This window comes from Lissotriton vulgaris, chromosome 1_1, assembly GCF_964263255.1.
Source record: "Lissotriton vulgaris chromosome 1_1, aLisVul1.2, whole genome shotgun sequence".
Classification (NCBI taxonomy): Eukaryota; Metazoa; Chordata; class Amphibia; order Caudata; family Salamandridae; genus Lissotriton; species Lissotriton vulgaris.
In genome coordinates, this window is record NC_141685.1 from 2,122,095,980 (window position 1) to 2,122,122,300 (window position 26,321).

Sequence of the window (26,321 nt, forward strand, 5' to 3'; positions counted from 1 at the left end):
CCCCATTGGGAATGGCTCGCACTCACAGGGATGGTAGCCTGCTGTCGTCAGCAGATCACCATGTCTGTGACTGCTTTTTAATAAAGCAGTTTTTTTTTCAATGCAGCCCGTTTTCCTTTTTCCTTAAAGGAAAACGGGACGCATTTATAAAAAGAAAAAGAAAACTTTTCAGTTTCATTTTTTAAGGGCAGTCAGTGGTCCCTGGGACCACTGTCTGTTCTTAAAAAATATTCACGCACCCATTCAGAAAGGGGAAGGGGTCCCCTGGCGGCTCCTTCTCGTTTACAAGTGGCTTACCACCCTCTTGAAAAGGGCGGTCGCAAAACAATCTTACATTGCGGTCAGACTCGCTATTAAGGAGGGACGCCCTTGGCACGCCTCTTCCTAATAGCGAGTCGCAAACCATATTTTGTGAGTCGCTAATAGGTTAACGACTCACAAAATATGGTTTGTTCATGGGCTGACCAATCATGCGGGTGCAGACGGGCCAATCTGCCCCTTACTATAGTAAATCTATACTTACTTTAATATACTTAACTTCATAATATTGGGGTAGTGATAGTCTGGCTCAATATTGTCGAGCACAACATTTTGAACTCAATATTAATGTTCCAGTTTGACATCATGAATAAAACCGTGTAACATCTATAAATTTCCTTCACAGCTATTCATGTTTCAAGTTCCAAACAGTCTAATATTGATGTGTTTCTGGAATCTTAAATACATCTTGACAGCAAACCCTAGAAAATGTACTCTAGAGAGACTATTCTTAATTAACAGATGAACAATGTTTTACTTTAGTGACTCATTGTGAAGTCCAGTCTTGAGGAGCAGATGTATTCACCAGCTAAAAATATGTCTACTCTACCTTCTAGGCATCATTGTGTGACCATGTGAGCTAAGCCTCACGAAGCTCAGCGGATTAAGTATATGCTTGTTTGTTATGCTATGTTTGTTAGCATTCTGCTTGCATTCACATGAAAACACATTTTATCTTTTTGTAGGTTCCTGCCAAGAGCCACGGGTCTTTGAAGAAAGTGGCTCAGCAGTTCCTTTTGATGTGGTCCTGTTTCGGCACGAGGGTCATTCGGGACATGACTCTGCACAGCGCTCCAAGCTTTGGTACGACATTTCTAAGAAGTTTACACATGTTCCAGAGAAAAGAGGGGGAAGGGACGTGCTGTGATGATCTATGAGAGTGATGACCTTTTCTTAAACATTTTAAAACCACCTTCTGGTACATGTCTAACGTTGGTGACAAGGCTGGAATATTAGGGGATATCCAACATGTTCAGTTGTTGTCATTAACTAAGCAATGCCTGCTCAGAACCTTTTTAAAATGTGAATGGAGTGGAGAGAAGCATAGTAGAGAGTAGATTTCCACACAATCCCACAAAAATGATACTAAACATCCTAAAACCAAAGCTAGCCCTTTGTATGAGTTAGAAACTAGTAGAAGGGACACCAATACAAAGGAAGACACAATAGGTTAAACATACATTGTTACCCAATAAGGCTGAGTTACTTGGTACCAGGAAGGCATTGGAAAACACGAACATACACCACACATCACATCCCTGCGATAAAGCAGTTGTCAGAACGCACATATTTCATCTGGCCAACCACGCACAGGTTGGCAATAAGCCACAATATAAGCCTCTCCTGGAGATGTTGATGATGACAATCCACACCAAAGAGAGCAATCCGGGAAGGGAGAACATACAAAACAAGAGCCTAAAGAAGTCTTAAGCAAAAAGAACAATGAATAACATACTAGGTTATTAGGGACAAATGCTTCCTGAAACAGACCTAAGACACAAACACAGGAACTGAAAATGGCAGGAGCTAATGCCCCATAGGGACACCCTCTGACAAGCACCAAGAGGTGCTTTCATTTAGTACTGTCAAAAGGTCACATTGAGTGTTGTATCTTTGTAAGTGGAACATCTGTATCCGTTGTAAGATTCTGTTTGAACTGGAGAAGCCATCTGAATTAAGTAGGTGGAATTAAATCGCAGTGATATATGTTCTAGTGGAAAGAAAGCCCAAGTAAAGTCATGAAGGATTGTGGGACACATACGCTCTTAGTACACAATGACAGTACAGCCGTCAAGAACTAAATAACTGTCTAAAGTGATAGCTTTCAAACATGAGCCTTACATCAGGGACCAACATGCTTAGATTAGCTAGAACACTCTTTATGAATGCTTAATTAATGGGTACTTTATTAACTTACATTTTAGGGTCTAGAAAGTCTAATTTCTGTGTCTAGGTCATTCCAAATTGTGGGCGCGTTTCCAGACAACATAATACAATGTGGAATTTTTCCTGAAACTTGGGGTTCCAAGTCGGATCGTGTAGTAAAGCAGAACAATTTGCATTTTAGACTTTGTTTCGTACACAGCGCTTGGTGAAAAATGCAAGACAAACCTTTTTGGCCTGCTTTATGTACACAAAGTGCAGTTGGAGGAGGGGGCCACGGTAGACCAGGTATAGGGAAGAGACACTGTCTGTGTTTGTGCTGATGTCTCACGACTGCCTTTTTGAGAGGAGAATGTCACACCCGTCAACAATACTGGGGAATGAGAGGGAGATTCAATCAGACAGTGAGATATGGTTCAAATGTGACCGTCACAGGGCACTGGGTCATTGTAATGCAGGCAGCATGCCTCTGCGCTTATGCAAACTGGCCCTTTGTAAGAATTATCTCTCAATTAAAGGTTGTGAAAATATTCCATGGTAAATTTTCCATCACATGTTATATGGTATGTTATTTTATATTGGGATTTGTATGTATTTATTCCTGTACAGTGCTCTACGGAGCAATATACAAATAATTCAATAAAAATGAGAGAAACCACCTAGAGCAAGGGTGGTGGTGGACAGAGGGAGCTGAACAGAGCCTGGAGCAACCTGACTAGTCATCAAGAGTGCAGTAGGGTGGAAACTGAGGGCAGTCTGGGAGCAAGCTGTGGGCGACATGGACACTATAGACTGGGAAGCGGCTCTGATGCACCATAGGGAGGTTGCAAATAAAACCCGACCGTGTTTTATCCAGTATAAAATACTACACAGGGTCTACTATGACAGGGTCAGGATGCACCGCATGGGTAGAGCTAGTGATTCCCGCTGTTTGAGGTGCGGGCACCCGCAGGGATCCTTCTTTCACACCCTGTGGAATTGCCCCATCATTAACACTTACTGGACGCACATTCTGGATGAGTTGAGTAAAATTCTGGAGGTGACGCTCCCACTGGACCCGAAGTTTGTATTATTGGGAATACCTACTGAGGTGGATCTGGGCCGCCCACACTTGATCTTTGCCCTACTAGCCTTGGTGGTAGCAAAGAGAGATCTGGCGTGAGAGTGGGGAGTGCAGTCACCCCCCCAAAGTGGGAGACTGGAGTAGGGGGATGGATATGTTCATGGCGGCTGAGAGAGTGACTTACAAGGCCAGGTGTTGTCCTCGAAAGTTTCGCAAGGTATGGGGGAAATGGAGGAAGTGTCATGGTTTTGATGGGGGCTTGGAGACTGACTGATATGCTTATGACTACATTGATTGGGACGTTGCCCCCTATTAATAGCTTGTTGGTATTGAGCCTGGGGCTTATGAAGTCCCCCTGGAAGATGAGGGCATGTGCCAACGCTATGATCGGTGGGTGGAGGGTGGATACTATTGTACTGATGTGTGTGATGCTGTTGATGTGGACGGGGGGAGGGGAGGCAGGGGGGTGCTTGGTAGTGCAGGAAATTAAATGTGACTTGCCAATTATGCTTTTGTTGATTTGAAATGACAATAAAAAGATTTATGAAAAAAAGAGTGCAGTAGGGTGTGTTTCAGTAATGAGAGAAAGTAGACAAACGTATTGTAGTTGTGTTTGTATATCATGCACCTGCTGAAGCATATTAGCGGATATGTAGTATGCCTCCATAGCTTCATATCACATCATTATCTTGTCTGCATAGCAATAAAACCAGATTATTTTACCCCCCGTAGCTTCTTTCTATTGGTTTGCCCAGTCTTAGTGGTAGTATAGGTCAACTGGGGCCATGGTTGTAGTCTGTAAGTGATATTTATGAATGTTTTCCTTCATGCATCACAGGATGGAATTCATGGTTAGACCAGTGGTCTGACTTCCAGTGCAGCTGATGTTGACAGTTTTGCTGCATGTGTGATTGACTAGAGTACTGCTTTTATCCTGACTGATCTCACAGTGTGGTGAAGGGAAGACAAGAGAGGCATACAAAGCGCATGAGCTTTACATTAACTGATAATGGCGGGATTGACTCTTCTCCAGCTCTCTACAAATCTATCTCCTGATCAAGCTTTCTGCACCTGTCTTGTGATTTTGATTCTCTGGAGCTCTATCTTCCGCTCTAGCTCACCATAGTTTTCTCTCTTTATCTAGTCCTCTGCAGATCTGACTCAAGATCTAGCTTTCAGCAGCTGTCTCACAGTCTGTCTCTCCTTAGTTCTCTTTCATGAATTACCTCTCTTAAGCCTTTCTTCTACTCTATCTCTCCGTGGTTCTGTCTTCTGCTTTCGTTCGCAGCCACTGTATCTCCTGATATCACTCTCAGCAGATCTGTTTTTGAGAGAGAGCTGCTTGGGAGTGCCTCATGCACTAAGCCTTTGTAGGGTAAATTTATGATCTGATGTTTTTTGTTTTTCTTTCTGCTCATGGAAATCTTTCTTCATCTCAAGATTTAGGTCTCGGCAGCTCTGTGCCATAATCTGTCTTACTTGGATCTGGTCTCATAGGCTAGCTCTCCGCAGTTTTTCTTCTGCTCTAGTTCTTTGTTGCCCTATTTTCTGCTCAAACTCTCTGCAGTTCTATCTCATAATTCATCTCTCTGTGGTTTGGTCACATAGACTGTCTCTGCTGTTTTTCTTCGCTCTGGCTCTTTTCCCCTTTCATCTGCTCCAGCTCTGTTATGTTATATGTATTTGTGTAGCGCACAACTGACCACAGAAGGTACACTGGCAATGAAGCAGGAGCTGAAGTTAAAGTCATGTCTTCGGTTTCTTTTAGAATTGAAGAACTGAGGAGGCAGCTCTGATGTTCTGGGGCTTCTCGTTCTAAGCTTTAGGAGTGAGGTAAGAGAAGGCACGATAGCGAGATCTGGTTCTGCGTATGCGGGGTGTGGGGGTTGCGATTAGGAGTCCGGCTGAGCAGAGGTGTCTGTAGGTTTGTGGATGTTTATGTAGTTCTTGAGGTACATGGGCCAATGTTGTGTTAGGCTTTGTATGTGTGTGTGTGTGAGGAGTTTGAAGGGTGTTTGTTTGTGGATTAGGAGCCAGTGGTGCTTTCAGAGGTGCTGCAGTGATGTGAGTTCAGGGTGGGAGGCTGAGGGTGAGCCAGCCCACTGCGTTTTGTATTGTCTGTAGTCTTTTGGTCAGTTGAGCGTAAATTCCAACATGCTGGTGATGAGGGCTTGCGTGATGGTTCTGCAGATGTTAATGGGGAGCAATTAGATGACCTTCTTGACCATCTTGAGTGTGTGGAAGCTGGAAACTGAGACTGCATTCACTTGGCTAGTTCTGGCAAGTTGTTTGTCCATTACTATTCCAAGGTTCTTTCCGTGGGTTGCCAGGATTGGTTTGGGTTCGACTTCAGCGGGCCACCAGATGGTGTCCCAGGGAGAAGTCTCTTTGTCGAAGAATACTACTCCGGTTTTGTCTATGTTGAGCTTGAGGTAGTTGGTTTTGATCCATCTGGCAACTTCGGTCATGTAGACGGAGAAATTTGTTCTCGTGTTTGGCATCTAGTTAGAGAGAGAGAGTATGAGCGACATGGCATGTAGCTCTATCTCATATTCTGTCTCGGTTGCTGTGGCTCATAGACTAGCTCTCTACTACTTTTCTTCTGCTCTAGCTCTTGGTTGCCCTATCTTCTGCTCCTGCTCTCTGCAGCTCTACCTCATTTAAAAAAAAAAAAAGATTTTATTGCATTCAATAATCATGCAAGGAGACTCTTCTTGACATGTTGATGGGTAAAGACAAATTACATTGAGTACAACAGCATGCATCAACATTATGCGTTCAGAATTTCTCCCTTTTACGAACTCACACCTCCCCTCCCCTTCTGCAGATCACTGCCTTGCCTTAGAGATGTGAACTGTATTATTTCCACTTGGATCCCGGATATTCTCCTAATCATGATACTCACCAATTTAGTCTATTGGCTATACTCAGACTCTGGACACTGAAAACCGGAATACCGGACTAGGAACCTAGCTAGGGTGACGTAAGACTCCAACTCAAGTCAATTTGTAGATCGATTTCTACAACCCATTGTGCAGAAAAGCAGCACTCACATCAAAGACACTACAGTTTTACTGAATTTGCTGAAATCAGTGATACTGGATAAAGACAGCCCTTATTGGTTGTGCACTATTGATGTGACCGCTTTATACACATCCATCCCCCATAATGAGGGCATTGAAGCTCTCGATTGGAGCCTTCTGAATAGTGATTTAGAAGAGTCACAGAGAATCTTCATCATGGAACTGATGCAATTCGCATTATATCACAGCTATTTTGAATGGCAGGGTCAATTCTTCAACCAATGTAATGGTACTTCTATGGGCTTTGGGGGGGCGCCCTCATACGCCAACATCTTCATGCACAAATTCGAAACTGATCATATTCTACATGAACAACGTTGGGTTGAGGGTCTCATCATGTTCAAACGCTACATTGACGACATTTTTCTTATTTGGCAAGGTTCTCGTCACCAATTGGAAGAAAACATCTTATTACTGAACACTCAAAATGATCGGATTAGATTTACACATAATATCGAAATTGAAACGATTCTGTTTCTAGATGGTCAAGTCATATTGCGCAACAACAGCATCAGCACTAAAGTCTACATGAAAAAGACGGATAAAAACACCAGCCTTTTGTTTCAAAGCTTTCACCCAGAATCCTTAAAAAAACACCTACCCACGTCTCAATACATCAGATTTAAAAGAATCACCACAAATGACCAAGATTTACAAGATTCGTTGGACCAACAAACTTCCAAATATCAACAGAGAGGGTACCCACAAGACATCCTTGATACATCTCTTAAAAAAATCACAGAACTACCAAGAGCGACACTATTACAAGAGAAGGTAAAAACCACAGAGAAAAAAACTGTATGTGTTTTGAAGTATTCCACAGAATCCACCAGAATCAAACGTATAATCAATAAACATTGGCCACTGATTAGAATGGAACCAGACCTCAAAGATCTATACAATGAAAAAGTCACCTTCGCATTTCAAAGATCTAAGAATCTAAAAGAATTGTTAAACACTCCTGAGAAAACAAAGGTCATATGGAAAGGAATGCAGAGATGTTTAAATTGCGCACATTGCAACAATGTTATAGTGGGGAAAACATTCACCCACCCAACGTAAGACCATCAAATCGATTTATGTCATACCAGTACTTGTGATACCACCAATTGTATTTATGCCATCAAATGGCTTTGTGGCAAAATATATGTGGGACAAACCGAGCGTAAAATTAAGGTTCGGATCACCAAACATAAGAGTAACATTCGCCTGTGCAATACGAAATCCACTATAGCAAGTCACTGGAAAGAAGCTGGTCATCAAATTTCCCAACTTAGATTCATGATTTTGGAGACTGTTCCACAACGTCGCGACATGGATCCATTGAAACAGAGACGAAGAATGGAGTATTTCTGAATCAAAAAATTGAATTTCATGCATCCAATCGGGATGAATGATCGGATCGAACATTCTTGTTTTTTGTAAATTGTCACTTTACTTACAGCATTGACTTATGAGATGCCCTGAGCCCCCACTTCAATGCATAATGTTGTTCTTGTTTTGACTTGTGTGCAGCACACTTGACCGCAATTTATTAATTTTAGATTGTATCATGCTCTGTTTGAATGATATTCGCACTATACCATGTTTCACGGCATTAATCTTTGTTCAATCTTTCTTTCACAAACATTATTGATTTTTTCACAACTTTATTTCGTTTGTGCACATTGCACGTACTTCCCCTCAGGAAGTCTTGATACTCATATCACATGACTCAGCCTCGGGTTCTATCATTGTGTTTCGTAGTGGTGATCCCTCACTCATCACGTGACTCCGTAGCATTGACAACCCCCAATCGGTAGTGGCGTTAGGTAATCCTTCCAAATTTCGAAACCGGGGAGACGCGGCACAGCCCGGTCCGATGTAAGATTTCCCAATGGGGTTTTGTTTACATTTGGGCACATCGCACCTGTATCACGGCATTTGTAAATATTGCATGTGGCACTCTATTGATGTTTTTGACACTCTATTCGTATTTTATGGTTACGCTTCACCAGCATGTAGGAATTTCACGTCGGCTCTCAAACTCTTTTGCTCTTATAAACGCACGCAGTTTGACGATGATTTAGCATGCAATCTAAAGCCACATTTTATTTTTCGCTTATACCCTCAACTCATTCGGTTTGTCTTGATGGTATGCATGTAGGTCTGCAAACCTCTTCATTGTAAGATATAGCATTGTGATATGATTTTGTGGAGGTTTTGAATTGGTCCTGTTTAACTTCTTTTACAGACCCCTGACGAAAGGTCCCCGTTTTGTTGACCCAAAATGCATTGGGTATATATGCAAAATATCGACAACAATCAATGAAAATTGCACCATAAGATTTCCATTATGTTTGCAAAGATGTATTGAACCACATATGGTTTGGAGAAAATAGTTGTTGGAATGACAAACGAACTTTGAAACCAATAAATGGAACTTTGTGAAGAAACATACGTTTCAAGTTTATAGTGCGCACATTCTGTTGGATAGATTTCTCTACCTACAACATAGATTCGCTTTGTATAAGGCACGGTTAGACTACGTGCGACGAATGCAGCGCCAACCTGATCCAAGCAAAAGATTGACAATAAACCTTTTGTGAACTACTGAGTGCACTGGGATTACACAGTTACGCTTTAATTCTTCCTCACACTGTGCCAATGTATCTGCAAGTGTTGGTTTGGTTCTGAGGGGCCCGCCCTCCAGTGCTGTCGGACAGCCGCCATCACCCCCAATGTGGTAAGAAGTGGCCGTGTGGAAGGTCCAATCCCTCTCTAGAATCCTCAAATGGGAGCAGTTCTCCCTCTCTATAAAGGTCCCCTAGTCTAGTTTCTCCCGACTGCATCTACTCTCTAATGCCCTCACGGTGTCCTCCATGTGGCAGTACAAGTATCTGCTGCTGTGCCTCATAATCCTTCTCTCTGGAGTTTGGTCTCCTAGACTAACACTCTGCAGTTTGTCATCTGCTTTAGCTCTTTGTTGCCCTATCCCTGATCTACATTAGCTCTCTGCAGCTCTGTCTCTTGCTCTCTGCAGTTCTGTTTTCAAAGGAGTAAAACATTAGACTGCACGGTTACAAAACAAACAGCATGGAGGCAGACTGTGTTTGGCTGAAAGGGTGACCGCTGGCCTGCAGGATTTGGTACTAAGAAAGGAACAGTAGCAAGAGTTGCAGCATGTAGTGCGCAGTGCAACTTGAGAGGGGGACAGTGCATCTGGTTTGACAGTGTCCTATAACTATACTGTAATTATACCAGGTATCCATGAGGGAGCCTTTCACAGAATGTCCAGAGAAAAACAAAGAGAAGCAAAAGACACCAATGCTGTTCATCGGGTCAGAGCAAACCCATAAAATCAAATTTGAATTGACGCACGCGAGACACTACAGAAGTAGTAAAACAATCTGAAGGAACGTGCATGAGTAGTCTGTAGGGAGGCATACTATTGTGAATGGGCACACCGAATGACCCTACAGAAGTAGTCAAACAATCGGAAGAAACGTGCATGAGTAGACTGTAGGGAAGCCTACTCTTCTGAATTGACACATTTTAGACACAACAGAAGTAGTCAAACAATCGGAAGCAACGTGCATGAGTAGACTGTAGGGAAGCATACTCTTATGAATTGACACATGCTAGACACAACAGAAGAAGTCAAACAATCGGAAGAAACGTGCATGAGCAGACTGTAGGGAAGCCTACTCTTCTGAATTGACACATTTTAGACACAACAGAAGTAGTCGAACAATCGGAAGGAACGTGCTTGAGTAGACTGTAGGGAAGCATACTCTTGTGAATGGACACGCAATGCACAACAGAAGTTGTCAAACAATCGGAAGAAATGTGCATGAGTAGACTGTAGGGAAGCATACTCTTTTGAATGAACACACGCAATGACACAACAAAAGTAGTGAAACAATCTGAAGGAACGTGCATGAGAAGACTGTAAGGAAGCATACTCTTGCGAATGGACACACGCTAGACACAACAGAAGTAATCAAACAATCGGAAGAAACGTGCATGAGTAGACTGTAGGGAGACATACTCTTGTGAATGGACACACGCAATGACACAAAAGAAGTAGTCAAACAATTGGAAGGAACGTGCATGAGTAGACTGTAAGGAGGCATACTCTTGTGAATGGACACACGCAATGACACAACAGAAGAAGTCAAACAATCGGAGGGAAAGTGCATGATAGACTGTAGAGAGATATACTCTTGTGAATGAACACATGCTAGACACAACAGAAGTAGAAACAATCAGAAGGAACGTGCATGAGTAGACTGTAGGGAAGCATACTCTTGTGAATGGACACACGCAATGACACAACAGAAGTAGTCAAACAATCGGAAGGAACGTGCATGGATAGACTGTAGGGAGGCATACTCTTGTGAATGGACACACGCAATGACACAACAGAAGTAGTCAAACAATCGGAAGGAACGTGCATGGAGAGACTGTAGGGAGGCATACTCTTGTGAATGGACACACGCTAGAAACAACAGAAGTAGTCAAACAATCGGAAGGAACGTGCATGAGTAGACTCTAGGGAGGAATACTCTTGTGAATGGACACACACTAGACACAATGGAAGTAGTCAAACAATCAGAAGGAACGTGCATGATTAGACTGTAGGGAAGCATACTCTTGTGAATGGACACACGCAATGACACAACAGAAGTAGTCAAACAATCGGAAGAAGCGTGCATGAGTAGACTGTAGGAAAGCATACTCTTGTGAATGGACACACGCAATGACACAACAGAAGTAGTCAAATCATCTGAAGAAACGTGCATGATTAGACTGTAGGGAAGCATACTCTTGTAAATGGACACACGCTAGACACAACAGTAGTAGTCAAACAATCGGAAGGAACGTGCATGAGTAGACTGTAGGGAGTCATTCTCTTAATCTGGAAGTGTAGGAAACCAGGCTGCGGGAGCCGTGAATTCTAAAGAACGCGCCCCACTTTAAATAGAGGACAGGCGGTGGGGCAGGGTGGGTCAGTTAGATCAAGAGGTATGATCAGCAGGGATGAGACTGAAAGTAAGTGTTGAGAATAAGTAAACCAAGCAGGGAAAAACATGCGGAGTTCACTGACTCTGTGACTAATTAATATGTATTATTATGCAAACAGACCTGAGTGAATACAAATGTGGAAAGGAGACAAATTAACACTGTAAAGACTATACGTGATCCATTTACACATTACCTAGAAGTTATAAATATTATCAGTGGGAATGTGACTGCAGCATTTAGGGCCATATGTATCAACATCTCCATTTGAGATTCTCAAATTGCGATTTTTTGCAAATCACTATTTGAGAATCGCAAAATGCTATGTATGTAGGATTTGCAATACATTTTGCGAATCCTTCATATTCCTTAATTGTGAATCTCAAATTGCGATTCGCAATTAAGGAATACCTCCCCATTCATTCCTATGGGCCTAGAGACCCATAGGAATGAATGGGAAGACATTCTTAATTTGCAATTAGCAATTAATGAATCGTAAATTGAGAATGCAATTTCAAGAGTGCAGGGCTGTCAAAAGGACACCCTGTTACACCCCTGAAATAAGCATGGGTGCACATGTGGCGCACATACAGGCCCAAAGGGCCTGTATGTGCTTCACATAGCACTTTGAAAAATGCAAAAAAGTGCATTTTTTCAAAGAAATCGCAAATTACCACCAACTTGAAGTTGGTGGTAGTTTGCGATTCCTTATGGCCAAATTGCACTTTTTTGGTGCTTCTTACATTGCATTTAAGGAATCGCAAAATTTGCGATTCCTTAAATGCAATTGCAAAATACGGAATCGCAAGATTTGCCTCATACATACCATTTAGCAAAATTGCGATCGCAAACGCCGAGTTTGCGAATGCAATTCTGCTTGATACGTATGGCCCTTTAGTTCTTAGCAGAATCCCTTTTCAATTGCTCTATGCAGAAAAGCAAAAAAAGTGCCATCATTTTGCGGAATCTTGCTCAAGTGGAAAAGCGAGTATAGAGTGACCAATAGTTGACAGGAAATTCAAATTCATCTTATTGTTTCAGGGATAAAATTGTGATTCTGAAGATCAAACAAATCATTCTAGCTACATGTGCTAGCGCTGCATTTGTACTGTGTTATAGCAGCAACACATTCATTTATTATGATGTTAGCAATATAATGCAACATTATGCTGAGTTTTCTGTCTACCCTCATATAATAAACAGTGATATCGTTACTCAAATATGTAACAGACTTGTAATTGCTGTGGGAGGATGAACCACTGTGTCGACCATGCTACAATTTGAACACACCACATGAAAGCTAAATAAAACTATTTGCAACCAAGCTGAATTAGATATGTTTAAGAATTAGTAGGGCCAATAAATGTGCGATGGGGTGGCGGCAAATGCAATAAGTTGAAGACCACCTCCTTTGGTTGGAAAGATTACATATATTGCAACCTGGCGAGGATATACGCCATCGTATTGACCTTGCCCGTGGGGAATACCATGATCTTACCACTGATGCAGTGCATAAGAACTATCTTGCTAGGCAGAGAAGGCGTTATGAGATGGGCAATAAATCCGAGAAGCTATTGGCATGTTTGGGCAAGAGGGAGAAGGAGGACAGATAAGTTGCTGAAATTCGTACACAGGATAAGGGGACAGTCACAGGTAATATCTACATCGTTAAGGGGATCGCCCGCCATTACGTCAGATTGTACGCTTCTGGATTGACTGGCTCAGTGGAGGAGGTACCTGTCTTTCTCAGAGACATCCCACTCCTCCACCTCCAGAGATGTCAATAGAGCGGCACTTAATACGCCCCTCACAGCTCAGGAGATAGAAGATAAAATTGGTGTGCTGCAGTCTGGCAAGATCTCCAGCCCTAACTACCTGCCGCTGGAAGTTTATAAGTGCCTTGCTAGCGGGGTCTCCCACCACCTCCTCCAGATGTACAAGGCAGCACTTAAGGAGGGTGGTATGGTGGGGGAAGTGCCCTCAGCCATGATTGTAGTCATCCATAATAATGCAGGGAAACCAGCAGACCTATGTGGCTCTTATTGGCCCATCTCTCTCCTAAATGCGGAGGCCAAAATATTGAACAAGATACTCACAAGTCGCCTATGCCATGTAATAATGGCCCGTGTACACCCCGATCAGTCTGGGTTTATGCCTGGAAGGAGTACTAGGCTGAACCTTTGACGTCTATGTGGGTGTCTTGCTGGGACAGCCAATGTTGCAACACCGGTGGTGTTCATTTCCCTGGACACATCCAACGCATTTGATTCACTAGAATGGCCCTATCTCTTTCAGATCTTAGAGAACATGAACATTGGACCACAATACCTGCAATGAATGAAACTACTCCTCTCTGGCCCCCTGGGATTTGTGAGAGTCAATGGTTAATACTCCTATACTTTCTCTGAGCAGAGAGGTACAAGACAGGGCTATCCGCTTTTGCCCATGTTATTTGCCCTAGGAATGGAGCCCCTGGAATGTTAGGTGTGAAAGGATTCCCGCATCAGTTGTCTGCAATGGACTACGGAGTGGGTGGAGAAAATCGCATTGCATTCTTATGCTATTTTATTGTATGTCTCAGACCTAGAACTTTCTGTTGACAGAATAATGCAAGCTATGCGTTTGCTTGGGAAATAAAAGTGGATTCCGCATAAACTGGGCAAAATCGTTCATCTATCCTCTCACGGATTGGAGCCCTACTTCACCTTTCCATGGGAACCTCTTAATCTCCAAACAGGCCTTTCGGTATCTGGGGCTCTATACCACCTGCTTCCTTTGAGATAACATATATAGCATACTGGGAGTATTCAAGGGGGATCCTGCGCTCTGGGAGACACTACCACTCTCACTGCTGAGCAGGGCGGTCCTCTACAAAATGATTGTGTTCCCTAAATGTATATATGTGATTCAGAATACACGCTATGTCATCCCAGATAGCTTCTTCCCTACTTTAGAAGGTGAATTAAGGCAGCACTTATGGAGTTCTGGCTCCCTGAGAATTGCTTTGTTCAGTCTTACCAGACCTATATATGAAAGTGGGATACCTCTTCCATATCTCTGCATTTAGTATGGGGCCAGCCAACTGGTAGTAGTTAATGATTGGGTTTACACAGATCTGACTGAACCCTCTGTGAAACATGGTAGGGTATTGATGGGGCCGGGAGACCATTTAGCAGCCCCAGACAGAAAAGCAGAGCACACTGGGCAAACTAGACTAGAGTCGTACTCCTCGCATGGGATTTGGCCCTCTGCCGTATGACATGGATTGGGACATTCACGGACGGCACCCCATTGGGGCACTGCTGGAGTCTGCCCGAGGCTTTGGTCCTCTCTGGTTTCCAGCAATGGGAACTCATTGGAATCCGCTATTTGGGAGATGTCTGGATGGACATAGCTACGAAAGGGTCCAAGCGCTTAGTGAAGAGTACAGGATGGCCAAGGAGGATGTCTTCTGATATTTACCCGGCTTTCCTAGCAGGCACCCAACTATCCGAGGCCAATCCTTTGGAGGAAAGAGTGCTAGACAAACTTCTCAGGCGCAAGGCAGTGTCCCATATATATTGTGAGCTTCTGAAGAACATGCTGGACACCCTGGAGGCACTGCAGGGCCTATGGGAATGGCACTTCAGTAAGTTCTTCAATGAGGAATGGATCTAGGTGCTTATGAGCCCTAGAGAGGTAGCGATTAAGTTGGGATTCCACCTCGTCCAGCCTAATATTTAGCAAACGACCTATTACACTAGAGTTCTGCTGGCCATGATTGGCAGAGCTGACAGCAATGTGCGTCTCGGGGCTGTGGCCAGAAGGGTACATTTATGTATATACTGTGTGAATGACCCGCTCTGCAGACATATTGGGTAGGAGTGGTGTCTACCCTGGCGGCAGTCACACGACTAACACTGCTCTCAGAGGTGAAATTCTGCATCCTGGGTGTTTGGGGGGATAAAAAGTGTGAGAAGTTGGCCTGGCATATGCTGTTCACTATTCTAATGGGCCCCTTGCACCAGTCCAAATGACCCGTATTGATGGTACGTTTAAAGACAACCTATATAGAAAGCTATCCTAGTGGTAGCTGTGGAGAGCAGCCTTCAGGCTAAGTCTTGAAGGAATGTAAAGCAGCTTGTTTTACCTCTATAATCTCATGAATGACCAAATGAAAGGAGAACCACACCAGGTATATATATAAAATATATGTATTTATTCTAAACACATCCCTCTAGTCCCTTTATGAGGCTAGAGGCAAAAGTACATTCAGTAAACTTATTTAGCTCACAGTAAATTAGCACAATATACGTTGAGCCCTAAGGGCATACCAAACCATATATTAAGAAAGTGGTATAAGACCCACGACTGACATAGGTACAAGGCCTAGAGCCTTTAGAACCGCTGGGACCACCAGAAACCACCCAAGGTAGTGACAAAGGGGACCCACGGGGGACTCGTGCAGTGTCTAAACACAGCCGTGAATCACCATTAGCTTCTATTGGAAAAATCACGGTTGGAATTTTAGAGATCAAGGACACTTAGAAGAGGACTTGGAGCAAACCCCTTTAGAACTAGGCAGTTCTAGAGTCAATACCCACAGGAGCACATGCGTACTCGAGTTACCTCACCCAGGGAAGCCGGTGCGTAGGTGTCTTTTGGTGTTGGGTTTCGTCATCGATTTCAATGGCGATCTGCTGCACAGTGCTGCTGGCGACCAAGTCGAAAGTGTCCAGAGGGATCCAAGCTTGGATCAAGGATGAGAAGAACCTGAAAGCAGAGACCGGGAAGGCGATGAGCAGATGCCCACCGATGTCGGGTGAAGAAGGTGAAGCTTAACTCTTCAGCCACGAGGACCAGGAGGCGTTGAGGATGACCAGGAGCTGGATTTGAGCTGTCCCACAAAGGATGTTGAGTGCTGCGATGTCAGTTTCCGGATTGGACCCAACAAGCCTTGGCAACAGCAACCCACGCAGAAAGCTAAGATTGGCTTTGGTGCAGACCAGCAAGGTCAGAGGGACTCACCACTTGGTGTGGAGTCAGGGCACGTCTGGAGCAACCAGGAAAGCCCCAGAAACAGAAGAGTTACCTTTGGGGGACCCACCAGTCGACGGACCAGGGATCGCGAAGGGGCCTCAAGCAGAAATGTTAGAAGCGGACCCACGGAACACTCGTGGAGTGTAGGCCCACGATCTTCGGTGCAGATGGTGCTCGGGGCTTGGACTACAAGTAGCCCAACGCACAACTTCGGGAAAGCTCGGGAAATTGATGCACTTGTAAATGTGCACGGTGTCCAGGAGTTCCGGTTCCACTTCACTTGTGAGGGCTGCGGGTCTCAGCTTTGCTGGGATTTCGTGTTGGCCTCTGAGAAGTCTGAAAGTCCGTGTCCTGAGTCGCAAATACTTCAGAGTCCGTCGGGAGCTCGGGAAATGCAGACCGGCAAGATGCTTCTTTGGTGCCTGTTTGCACAGGGGAGTCACTCCTTGACCCCAACGGCGTTTCTTCCGTCTTCTAGTCGTGTAGAATATCGAAGTTCCAGGAAATATGTTACAGAGTTTCGTCCAAGTGTAATCTGAAGACGGGAGTCCCATACTTATACAAAGAAAGGGGGTTAAACATACTCTGGGGATCCACCTATGGGAGGGTCAGGGAGAGGGGTGGTTACACCCATTCCTTTTGTCCAGTTTCACGCCAGAGCAGGGGCTGAGTGGCCCTGCAACCGGTTTGAACTGGGATATGCACAGGGACACCAAGTATGCCCCCAGCACTGTCTGAAAAGGATTCTCTGAATGCACCCACCCAGCCTCAATACACTAAAGCCTGTCAGGGTGGTGGTTACACCTCTCTGTGACAGGAAACCTATTGTCCAGACCTCCCCTGCTGGAATTTCGTCCAGCAGCAGGAGATCAGACCCGTGTCTGTGGCATTGGCATCCATTTTGTGATGCCAGGGCTCTTTTAAACTATTACCGGTTAGACCATTTGTGTACATGTCTCTCCCTCTAGAAGGGTGGAATTCTACCCCCGCCCCTAGGACTGGCGGGGGGGTGGAGGGGGGTAGGATTCCAAAGTGTTTGACACCAAACACGACATGTTTCCATGCAGCCATTCCAAAGTTAGCATTTACCACGAGGTTATAATGTACTTAAGAGTATATGGCCTGGCTGCATCTCAGAACAGCCTCAGAGAGTAGATTCCGTAAGCTTCAGATGGGGTCCTGCTCATACAAGGGCACCCTCTCACACAAAACCAGGCACTCTGCCTTCAGGATTGATAAGGCCTGCCATAGGTTTATAAGTGTCAGTGATTAAAGGTAGATATAGGTAACCTATATCTTAGTAAGGGGTGCATGCACCACCTTACCCAGGCTGCAGTAGCAGTCCTGTGGTGCCATTTTGGAAGGCTTCCAGGGGTGACATAATACATGCTTCAGCCCCTGGTAGGCCTCTGGGGTACCTATGCCCTTAGTACCTAAGGTACCATATACTAGGGACTCACAAGGGTAACCTAGTAACCAATCTGGAGTGTACCTAAAGTACATGAAATCATTTTAGAGAGGAAGCAGCTAGGCTGGGGTCCTGAATAGCAGGGTCCCAGCCAGACTAAAGTCGAAAAACTGTGAAACACCAGCAAAAAGTGGGGGTAACCATGTTATGTAATGTATGTATACTTGTAAAGCGCACTGTTACCTCGTTACGTGGCATCCTGGCGCTGTATACCGCTGGGGAACCCGTCCTGGCTTTCCCTGTGAGAGGGCACCCCCAAGGTGAAGCCAGGCATCCCCGGCGCTGCTAGGGCCGTTGTGGAGATAAAGCAAGCTATTGCCCAGAGTTGCAGAGTGGGACCCATGGTTAGCATAGGCACCTAGGCAAGAATTATCGAGTCCGCGGACATTGACCCAAGACCCTGCCGCGTCGGGAATTGAACTCTGGTCCCGGGCCGACCTCTGCTTCAGGGTATGCCGCTTCTAACCAGTGAGCCACACTTCTCCACTAGTAAGCAGAGCCTACTCTCTTACAAAAAGGATACCCATTACCAATGTGTATCCTTTAATCTTTGGTCTAGTAATGGCACACTGTAATGTGGCACAATTATGGGGTTCGTAGGCACTGCCCCATATGAAGATATGGTACATGGACCTTGATTGGTGTATGGAACATGAACACTTTGTTTATGGGGTGAGGTACTGCCCACACACATTTTAAAAAGTATGGGACCCATGGAGAAGCTACTGTGGCCTGCCTTAGTCCTCACTGCTGTTTCCTACTCCTGTGGGCTGAGTGTCCTCAGGATTGGCTCCCAGGGGGCATTCTGGGGCTCCCGTCTGAATATGACCTCTTTAATTGTGTCTATTTGTAAATGTATAGCCACACGAATGAGCCAGCCTGCACAGGGGGTTAAGCAATGTGTGTTATAAGCTGCTATGCAGTATTGTCTGTTTTTCTTGCTTTTAATAAAGTGAGTAAAAAAACAAGAATGAGTAGGTTACAGGTAAATCTTTACAGTGTTTACAGCTCGATTTGATCTTTACAGTGTTGCAGCAATGATCGGAAGAAGAGCAAAATTGTAAATACAAAGATACAGCACCCACCACATTTTTGTTTCATATCTTCTTTGTGGAACATAAGAAAAAGCTTAGACAGAGAATACTTGTCAGCTTCTTAAAACATTTTATTTTATTTTGTCTTCTACAATTTCAGATGCTATGCCATGGCAAACAGTTAGATTAGCTTACTTGGTAGCTAGACTAGTGGTTCGTGCCTTAGGGGCTGTAAGAATTTGAATAGACACACAGAAAAAACAACATATGATTCTCCAATAAGTAGCCTGGTTCTCGAAATGTTATACAGTACGAGAAACCTTTTTTCTCATAGCAGAATATCGTTTTGTAAATTGCCAACAATGTTTAGCTTTTTTGTGTCAACTCTTTGATTCCCTCCTTCTCGCCATATTGTTACTTATGGTGTGATGGTTAACATTTTATTGGATCTCATTTAATCTTTATGCCAATGTCCAAGATCAGTCTCAGCATTGATTTGTCAATATGAAGTGCAGATGGCACTGGTCTATCTCAGGGACACCTGTTGTTTCATGATCTCACTAAGAGTTAAATGGATGCACACTCCACGTACCAATGTTTTCAACCTGTCACAGCCCAGTAGCCCACCACATAAGAGCTTGTAGTGTTGTGTAATCATGTGCAGTTGGACCTTTATGGTCTTTGGCAGACTCCTTACAAAGTTACGTAATCAGTTGAGAGGTATTTGGGTGTGTCTGTGCATGGCCAATATAGTCTGATGCAGTGCGTTCAGTTAAAGGTTGCCTGCCGAAGAATAAAGATATGTGTAACTGAGCTCTGTGTTCATTTATGTGCTTCCGAGCTGGGGTGGACGCAATACATTCTACACATGCTTGTGTGGGGTAAAATGGAGATGGGCAGGAGAAGAGAAGCACACTAAAGTTGTCTTGCAGTGGTTCAAGCCGGTACACATTTTTAGGTCTCGGCTAAACAGCTCAGGCGCTGTCTCGAAGAGACATGTTGTATATAGTTTGTGGGTTTCAGCCCGCCCATAGGCTTCCCATTTGCTGTCTCTATTGTTGCTCTCATGTTCTTTGTCCCCATTTGTCCATAGCATGCATTTGTCATGCCTTTTACTGTGTTTAGGCCTCCCAGAGAGCATGGACCAATTACACTATCCCTCCACTGCTTCCATTTTAGAATCTGTTTCAGTTAATCCTTTTTCCTTTGTTAAAGAGCACTTAACACGAGTGCCCATGTTTTCACTCGCTTCTCCAAGCTCCTCTGTAAACCAGTGGGGGCTGGCATGTGCGGAGGATGGTGGGGTGGGTGGGACACAAAACAAATTACACTTATTTTCCTGGTGCAACGTCTTCCTCGTTCTGGTCTTCTCCAGGCAGACAGGCTCCAGCGCGGGACCCAGGAACCTACAGTAATCAATCCTGGTGCTGTTCTCATGCAGCATGAAAGCATGAAAGAACGACCAAGATTGGAGGGAGCGGCCTCCTTCGGCTTTCCCAAGGACACTGACACCCTATGCTGTCTCTAACGCAGATGTCCTAGACAGCAGGGTTAGAGCGGTTTAAAATGCGCATGTCTGGCTGGCTGTCGCAAGATGGCCAGCCAAACAGACATGCACACTTTAAACTTAAAAATGCCCTGCCCATCACTGCTTTCTGCTGCTGCCTGACCGAAAGCAGCAGAAAGCCCTGCCCCCCCGTCTTAAGGGTCGGCTCAGGTGGGGTTTTGAAAAATAAAATGGTAATAAATGCCCTTTATTATCATTTTATTTTCCATCTCTGGGGGCAATTTAGTTATTGGGGCGATGCTCCTTTGCCTTAATGGAGGAGCTGCTCCTGCTGTAAACAGGCTTGGATGTGCATTCAAAGACCAAGGTCAAATGCCAGACGCTGTGATCCAAGCGCACCTTTTTAGCTATTTTACGCATAATTGGTGTACGTCAACACCCAGGAATGGCATCGCTATGATATACTTGTAATTCTGAGTGCCTGTGATTGACTTTCAAAACACGTGACTAAATCACACTTCTATCACTTCAAATTAAAGACTTTATTTGGGTGCATGTTTACAAACAAAATCAAATTATACAAAGCATTTGTTTAAGTTCATGTTGTAAAAGTAATTCACACACATTCATAATTTAATGTAATGTTGTACCAGCAATTCAAAGTAAATACTATCAACATACTACACTTATTTTTTTATTTTGATTTGCCGGTGCAACATTACTTTTAATTCTGCATCCATCTGTTTTAATTGCAAAACTTGCACTTAAAACCTAATTGAAGTGAAAATGGTGCTAGTTTTCTTCATATTGCAGCTATCTGTGAACTGATGTATGTGTATTTGTTTCATTAGGCTCTTTCCACCTCATTCACTTGATGTTTGATGATTATGTGCTGTACCTGCTGGAGTCACTACATTGTCAGGAAAGAGCCAACGAGCTCATGAGGTCAATGAAAGGCGAAGGGAATACAGGTGAGTTTGTCTGACCAAGTTAGCATCTCTTTTGCTTGCTGATCAAGTCAATTAACTGCACATTTTTGTTTTATGTCTGTGTGTTTGTATTTATCTGTGTGCCAAAGAGACAGCAGGACTCACACACACACACACACATACTCTCTCTCTATCTCTCTTAAGACTTACTCTACAGATTCATACTGCACATACAGAAAGAAGTCAGGAACTTTGCATGTGCCTATGCGATGTTTTTAAGCCACATGTATTTATAGTCAGACTTGTATTGGAAAAGTGAGCATACACAAAGGATAGTCGGAGTACTCAGAATCATCAAAGGAGTCTCTAGAAAAGGCAATGCAAATGTTAATGCCTCATATAAATTAGTAGCTGTTGAACGTTCATAAACGTCGGTAATGCACATTCTACGCATATCTGGTCACCTAACTTACACCCCAAGAGATCTTCCATATATTAAGGCATTGAGTGTGGCAAATGAAGTCATTTGTTCCAATTATTTGGGATGTGTGAAGGAAGAGACTCAAGTAAGCAGAAAATCATTATAATATAGTTGAACAAAACCCAAACTTCCTAACTCTTAAATGTGAAATATTTGTATTTATATTATACCCACACACAGGGTGTGGCGTAGCTAGAGGGGGGTGCTGTTTTTGGGGGTGGCGGGAGCCGTGTCTATCGACTACCACCATCCCCTCGGCCCGAGAAAGAGTTGGCCGTCTGTCGACACCTCTGCTCCCCCTACTCAAACCTTGCAGTTACCTGCACCCAGGCAGCAAACATAGTGGCAGCCCCAGGTGGTAGTACATCTAACCACGCCACTGCACATAGGGCCTGATTCATAAAGGTAAACTTACACTTTTGTGTAAGTTTATGATTGTATTCTATTCACAAAGGGATTTACGAGTAGTATCTTTGCGTGTGCGGGTGGAGTCTCCATGAATGAAAATACATATCTTTTTACATGCAGACACTCCACTCTCGTAAAGATACTACTCATAATTCCCTTTGTGAATAGCATGCAATTGTAAACTTACACTGAAGTGTAAGTTTACCTTTGTGAATCAGGCCCATAGTCTTCAGAAATTGTCTTAAGCCTCTATTGGATATGAATACCGATCTCATAGACATGTACTTCACAAGATGCGTACTTCAGGGCTGAGTAGCATTGGAATGTACATAAAAAGAAAAAGTCAGAAAGCACACACATGCGTAAGCATACTTTACTCATTATGCATTTACATCTCTCATTACATAACTTTCAGATAAATATGCCCAATAATACTAATTTTGCGGTCAATTGGTTTGCTTTTCCACTTCAGTCGAGTGTTTTAACTTTTTAGGTCGAGGACCGTCGCACTGCGTAGCAGTGGGCGGAGCCCGAAGATTTAATGTTTCTTAGAGGGGGCTTGGAACCCGCCCCTCTTCTCCATTGGCTGGCCTAGTAAATGCTGGCCAGCCATTGGAGGAGAGGGGCGTCACTCGATCCAAGCCCTGTCTTTTTCGGATTCAGGGGCGTTTTTTTAAGCTTCTTTCTATTTACTTTCTCTCCTCTTCCCATTGGCTGGAATTTTACCTTCCAGCCAATTGGAAGAGGAGAGAACGTAAATACGCCCCTCAATCCGAAAAATTACTGTGCCTTCTCCGAGGCATTTCTGCCTCAGAGAAAGAAGATGGTTGGTGTTGTGGCGGGGCCCTGCTTCTTGCCTATCTTCTCGTTGAGAGCTAATTTTAGTGCATCAGTAACGAATTGTGGTATTGTTTAGTACGAGATGCGTCTAGAAATCAAAATAACTCGCTGGATGCGCAATGCGCCGCTGGAGCTGCGATCCCTTTCTGAGGGATTCCCCGGCGTGGGGACCCCCCTGTGCGTGGGTTTCGAGCGGGCGCCTACCCCGCTTTATTGGAGTTAAACATCCCTAGTGGGAGCCCACCCCACCAGGGACCTTGTGCCCGTGTTGTTTATATACAGAGCGGGTGCCCACCCCACCTCGGTAGTTATTGAAAACGGGAGCCTACCCCGTATTTCCACCACAACAAAAAATTCACAGCCGCAGTCCGAGATCCGCATAAAGGAACTGCCGCGTTGGAGCGGCAAACAGGAAGTCAGGCAAATCTCCGGGACAACGTGGGCGGGGCCGCAAGCGGAAGCAAGAAGCGGACGGGAGCTCACCCCGCGCTCTTGCACGGCCAGAAAAAAGTCAGTGTTGGCACCCCCGAGAGCGAGGGAGAGCCCCGTGGTGCAGAGAGTGGACCGGAGAAGTGCTGCCACGGCTGGCGGGGCTCCCGTGAGGAGAGGAGAGCCCCGTGTCCTGCTGCCGTCGTGTAGGTGAGAGGAAGAGCGGAGACATCGCAGCAGCCCAGCCCGGTGAGTGAAGACAGGCTGGGGGGGGCTGCGGGAGTGTCGAGGGGTCCGGAAATGAAGCTCCCTGCCTTTTTGTGTGCCTGAGGGAGGCACCGTTGTATTTAAAGCCTGTCGAGGCTCCTGGGGGCATTTCCCTGTTTCAAGTCCCCCTGAGCGGGACTCCACCGATTAAGGCCACATATGCTTCGTTGCATTGGGCTTGCTGTCCTGCCCCCTCGTTGCTCGTGCTTGCTCCCCTGCCCCCTCGTTCGTTGTGCTTGCTGTCCTGCCCCCCTCGTTGCTTGTGCTTGCTGTACTGCCCCCCCTCGCTGCTCGTGCTTGCTGTCCTGCCCCCTCGTTGCCTGTGCTTGCTCCCCTGCCCCCTCGTTCGTTGTGCTTGCTCTCCTGCCCCCTGTGTGTGGGTGCTAATGCAATAGGTCTCGCATATGCAAAAGATTAAGCTATTGGCAATGTAAATGACAATGCCATTTATTTATGATTTTAAAAAACAAACAAAAAAAATGTCATGAGCAATGCCAATAGCTCTACCTTTAATAATGCAGAGACCATTGCATTGTAAATGCTTGTTCTATTGTGGCTTTGAGTTACCGTCATGTTTACAGGAATATAATGGTTCCTGACACAACTCAATCAAATGGACTATCAGAGAGTGTCTTCTTCTTCAGGCCTATGTACAATTAGTGCGTAACTAATCACTGTTTTTATGATTTTAAAAAAACTATAAAAAACTGCAATGTCTTGACACTCAGAAATAAAGGAAACCACTAACCAGTGAAAATATGTCTTGCCAATTCAAGTTAGTGTCCTGTAGAACCAGAATTTTGCGTGATATACAGTTGTAAACAATATTTTGGCCCAGATTTATTAACCTCTTAGCAGCTATGGAACGTCCAGCTCCAGTGCTGAACGTTCCATTGCGCAGGTGAGGTTCGAACGTCCAACGGCCGACAGCAGCATTCCTGAGGTAGTGGTGCCGTCGGCCGTTGGAATAGGCGCAGCACCTAAGAGGTTACATCTTTGAGTTGCCACAAAATGATGCAAATAGACAAAAAGCCTTGCAAGGGTATTTAACATCCCCTTTTCTTCGCGCAAAACACCCTTTTTGTTGCTTTGTGTCACTTTGCGCCAGGGTGGCGTTACTTGGGTGTTACTGGGCCAGATCGGCACGATTACCCATAGGTTTCGAAGGCAAAGCCCAATATACTAAAGTAGCCAGATTGAACATAGTGTCAAAAACAAAGTCACCTTGGAGGGGAACTGTCTTTTTGTTGACAAAACGTGCTTTGTTTGTGTTGAAGTGTACAGCACACTTCCAATGTGCGCGATCCTTCTGAAATGTGTCAAGGCATAGAAATTTGTACTGGAAGCACGTGCAATACTAATCCTATGTTAGAGAGTGCACACTCTGCACCTTGGTGCGAGGCTGTGCATCACACAAGGCAGCCTATTTGTGTGCCAGCACAGAAGATGACACCAGCAGCAGGACAAGCTTTGTGGATATATGGCACTGTGCTGGGCTTTACCTCTTGTGCAACAGAGCAAGCTTCGCTGCTGTTCTGTGTTGCATGACAATCCAGCAAAATCTGGCCCTTTGTCTCCTGTGAGTGTGAGTGGACGATTTCATCCCATGGATATGCTAATGTTGTTGCTGCCTTGAAAGGCTTCTCCATACACAGGATGGAATAAATTATTCCATAATTGAACTCCACATAGAAGGGAGCAAATGAAACAAGTCACTGACTCTCCATTACTAAAACAGTGTCTGACTCTTCTGCAGCAACTTACAGTTAAAAACAAAAGCTAATAGCAATAGAGTGCCATAAAGCATAACATATCAATACTGGTGTCATTGCAGGAAATTAGAGAACCCCTCATTCAGCGTGTATGTGTATAAGTGCTGATATACATCGACCAGCTTAGATTAAGGTTTATTAATCAGTATAAGGGTAGTAACCAGCAGGGTCGGACTTGGAATAGAGCACCAAAATAAAAGTGGCCCCATTTTTTAATTAGTAGCTAAAAACTTGGCACATATGTGCAAATCGGGGCCGTTTTGAACTTGTAAATAAGTCTTTTTTTTAAAGTTATTTTTATTTAAGATAAGTGGCACAGTTATGTCATTAGTATACATTGCAAATATTGAATACATACAGTCATATAAAGTACAGATCGTGTGTCAAGATTATTATAACATCTCTCTCATGTTGCATCGTGCGTTTATATCGGTGCATACCTTAGCGTCCTTTACATTAAGGCAGTTCCGGTTCACGAGGCAAAAAATTGAATCCATTAAGAAACACAATACTCTCAAGTGATTATTTTTTTTAATGGATTGATGATAATTAAGGAATGAACAGTATTATTCTTTGAATTTTGGAAAGACGCATCAAGGATGGACTTTTACACGCTCCTTTTCTTCTAAAATTGGATTTTTCATGAACGTGGCCCTGGGGCAGTGTGACCACTTAAAGTTGAGCGTGAGAGTATGCTAATGGAATTGTCCTGCTATTACACCAGTGCACCCTTGTTATTTGCCCACACTGCCAGTTTCAGAATTTTGACCTGTGCTGAGTACCATCACCCCATGAGTATGTAAATACCTCTTATT

The 26,321-nt window shown here is 44.3% G+C and overlaps 1 protein-coding gene across 2 annotated transcripts in view; it reads left to right on the forward strand.

Moving 5' to 3' along the window:
- Nucleotides 1-26,321, forward strand: part of RFX4 (regulatory factor X4) — a 267,277-nt gene that overhangs the window by 189,217 nt on the left and 51,739 nt on the right. For both annotated transcript variants that reach the window (XM_086939196.1, XM_086939205.1), the window contains exons 13-14: nt 1,005-1,122; nt 21,232-21,351. In XM_086939196.1, the coding sequence (XP_086795322.1) occupies nt 1,005-1,122; nt 21,232-21,351 (238 nt within the window). The remainder of the gene's footprint in view (nt 1-1,004; nt 1,123-21,231; nt 21,352-26,321) is intronic.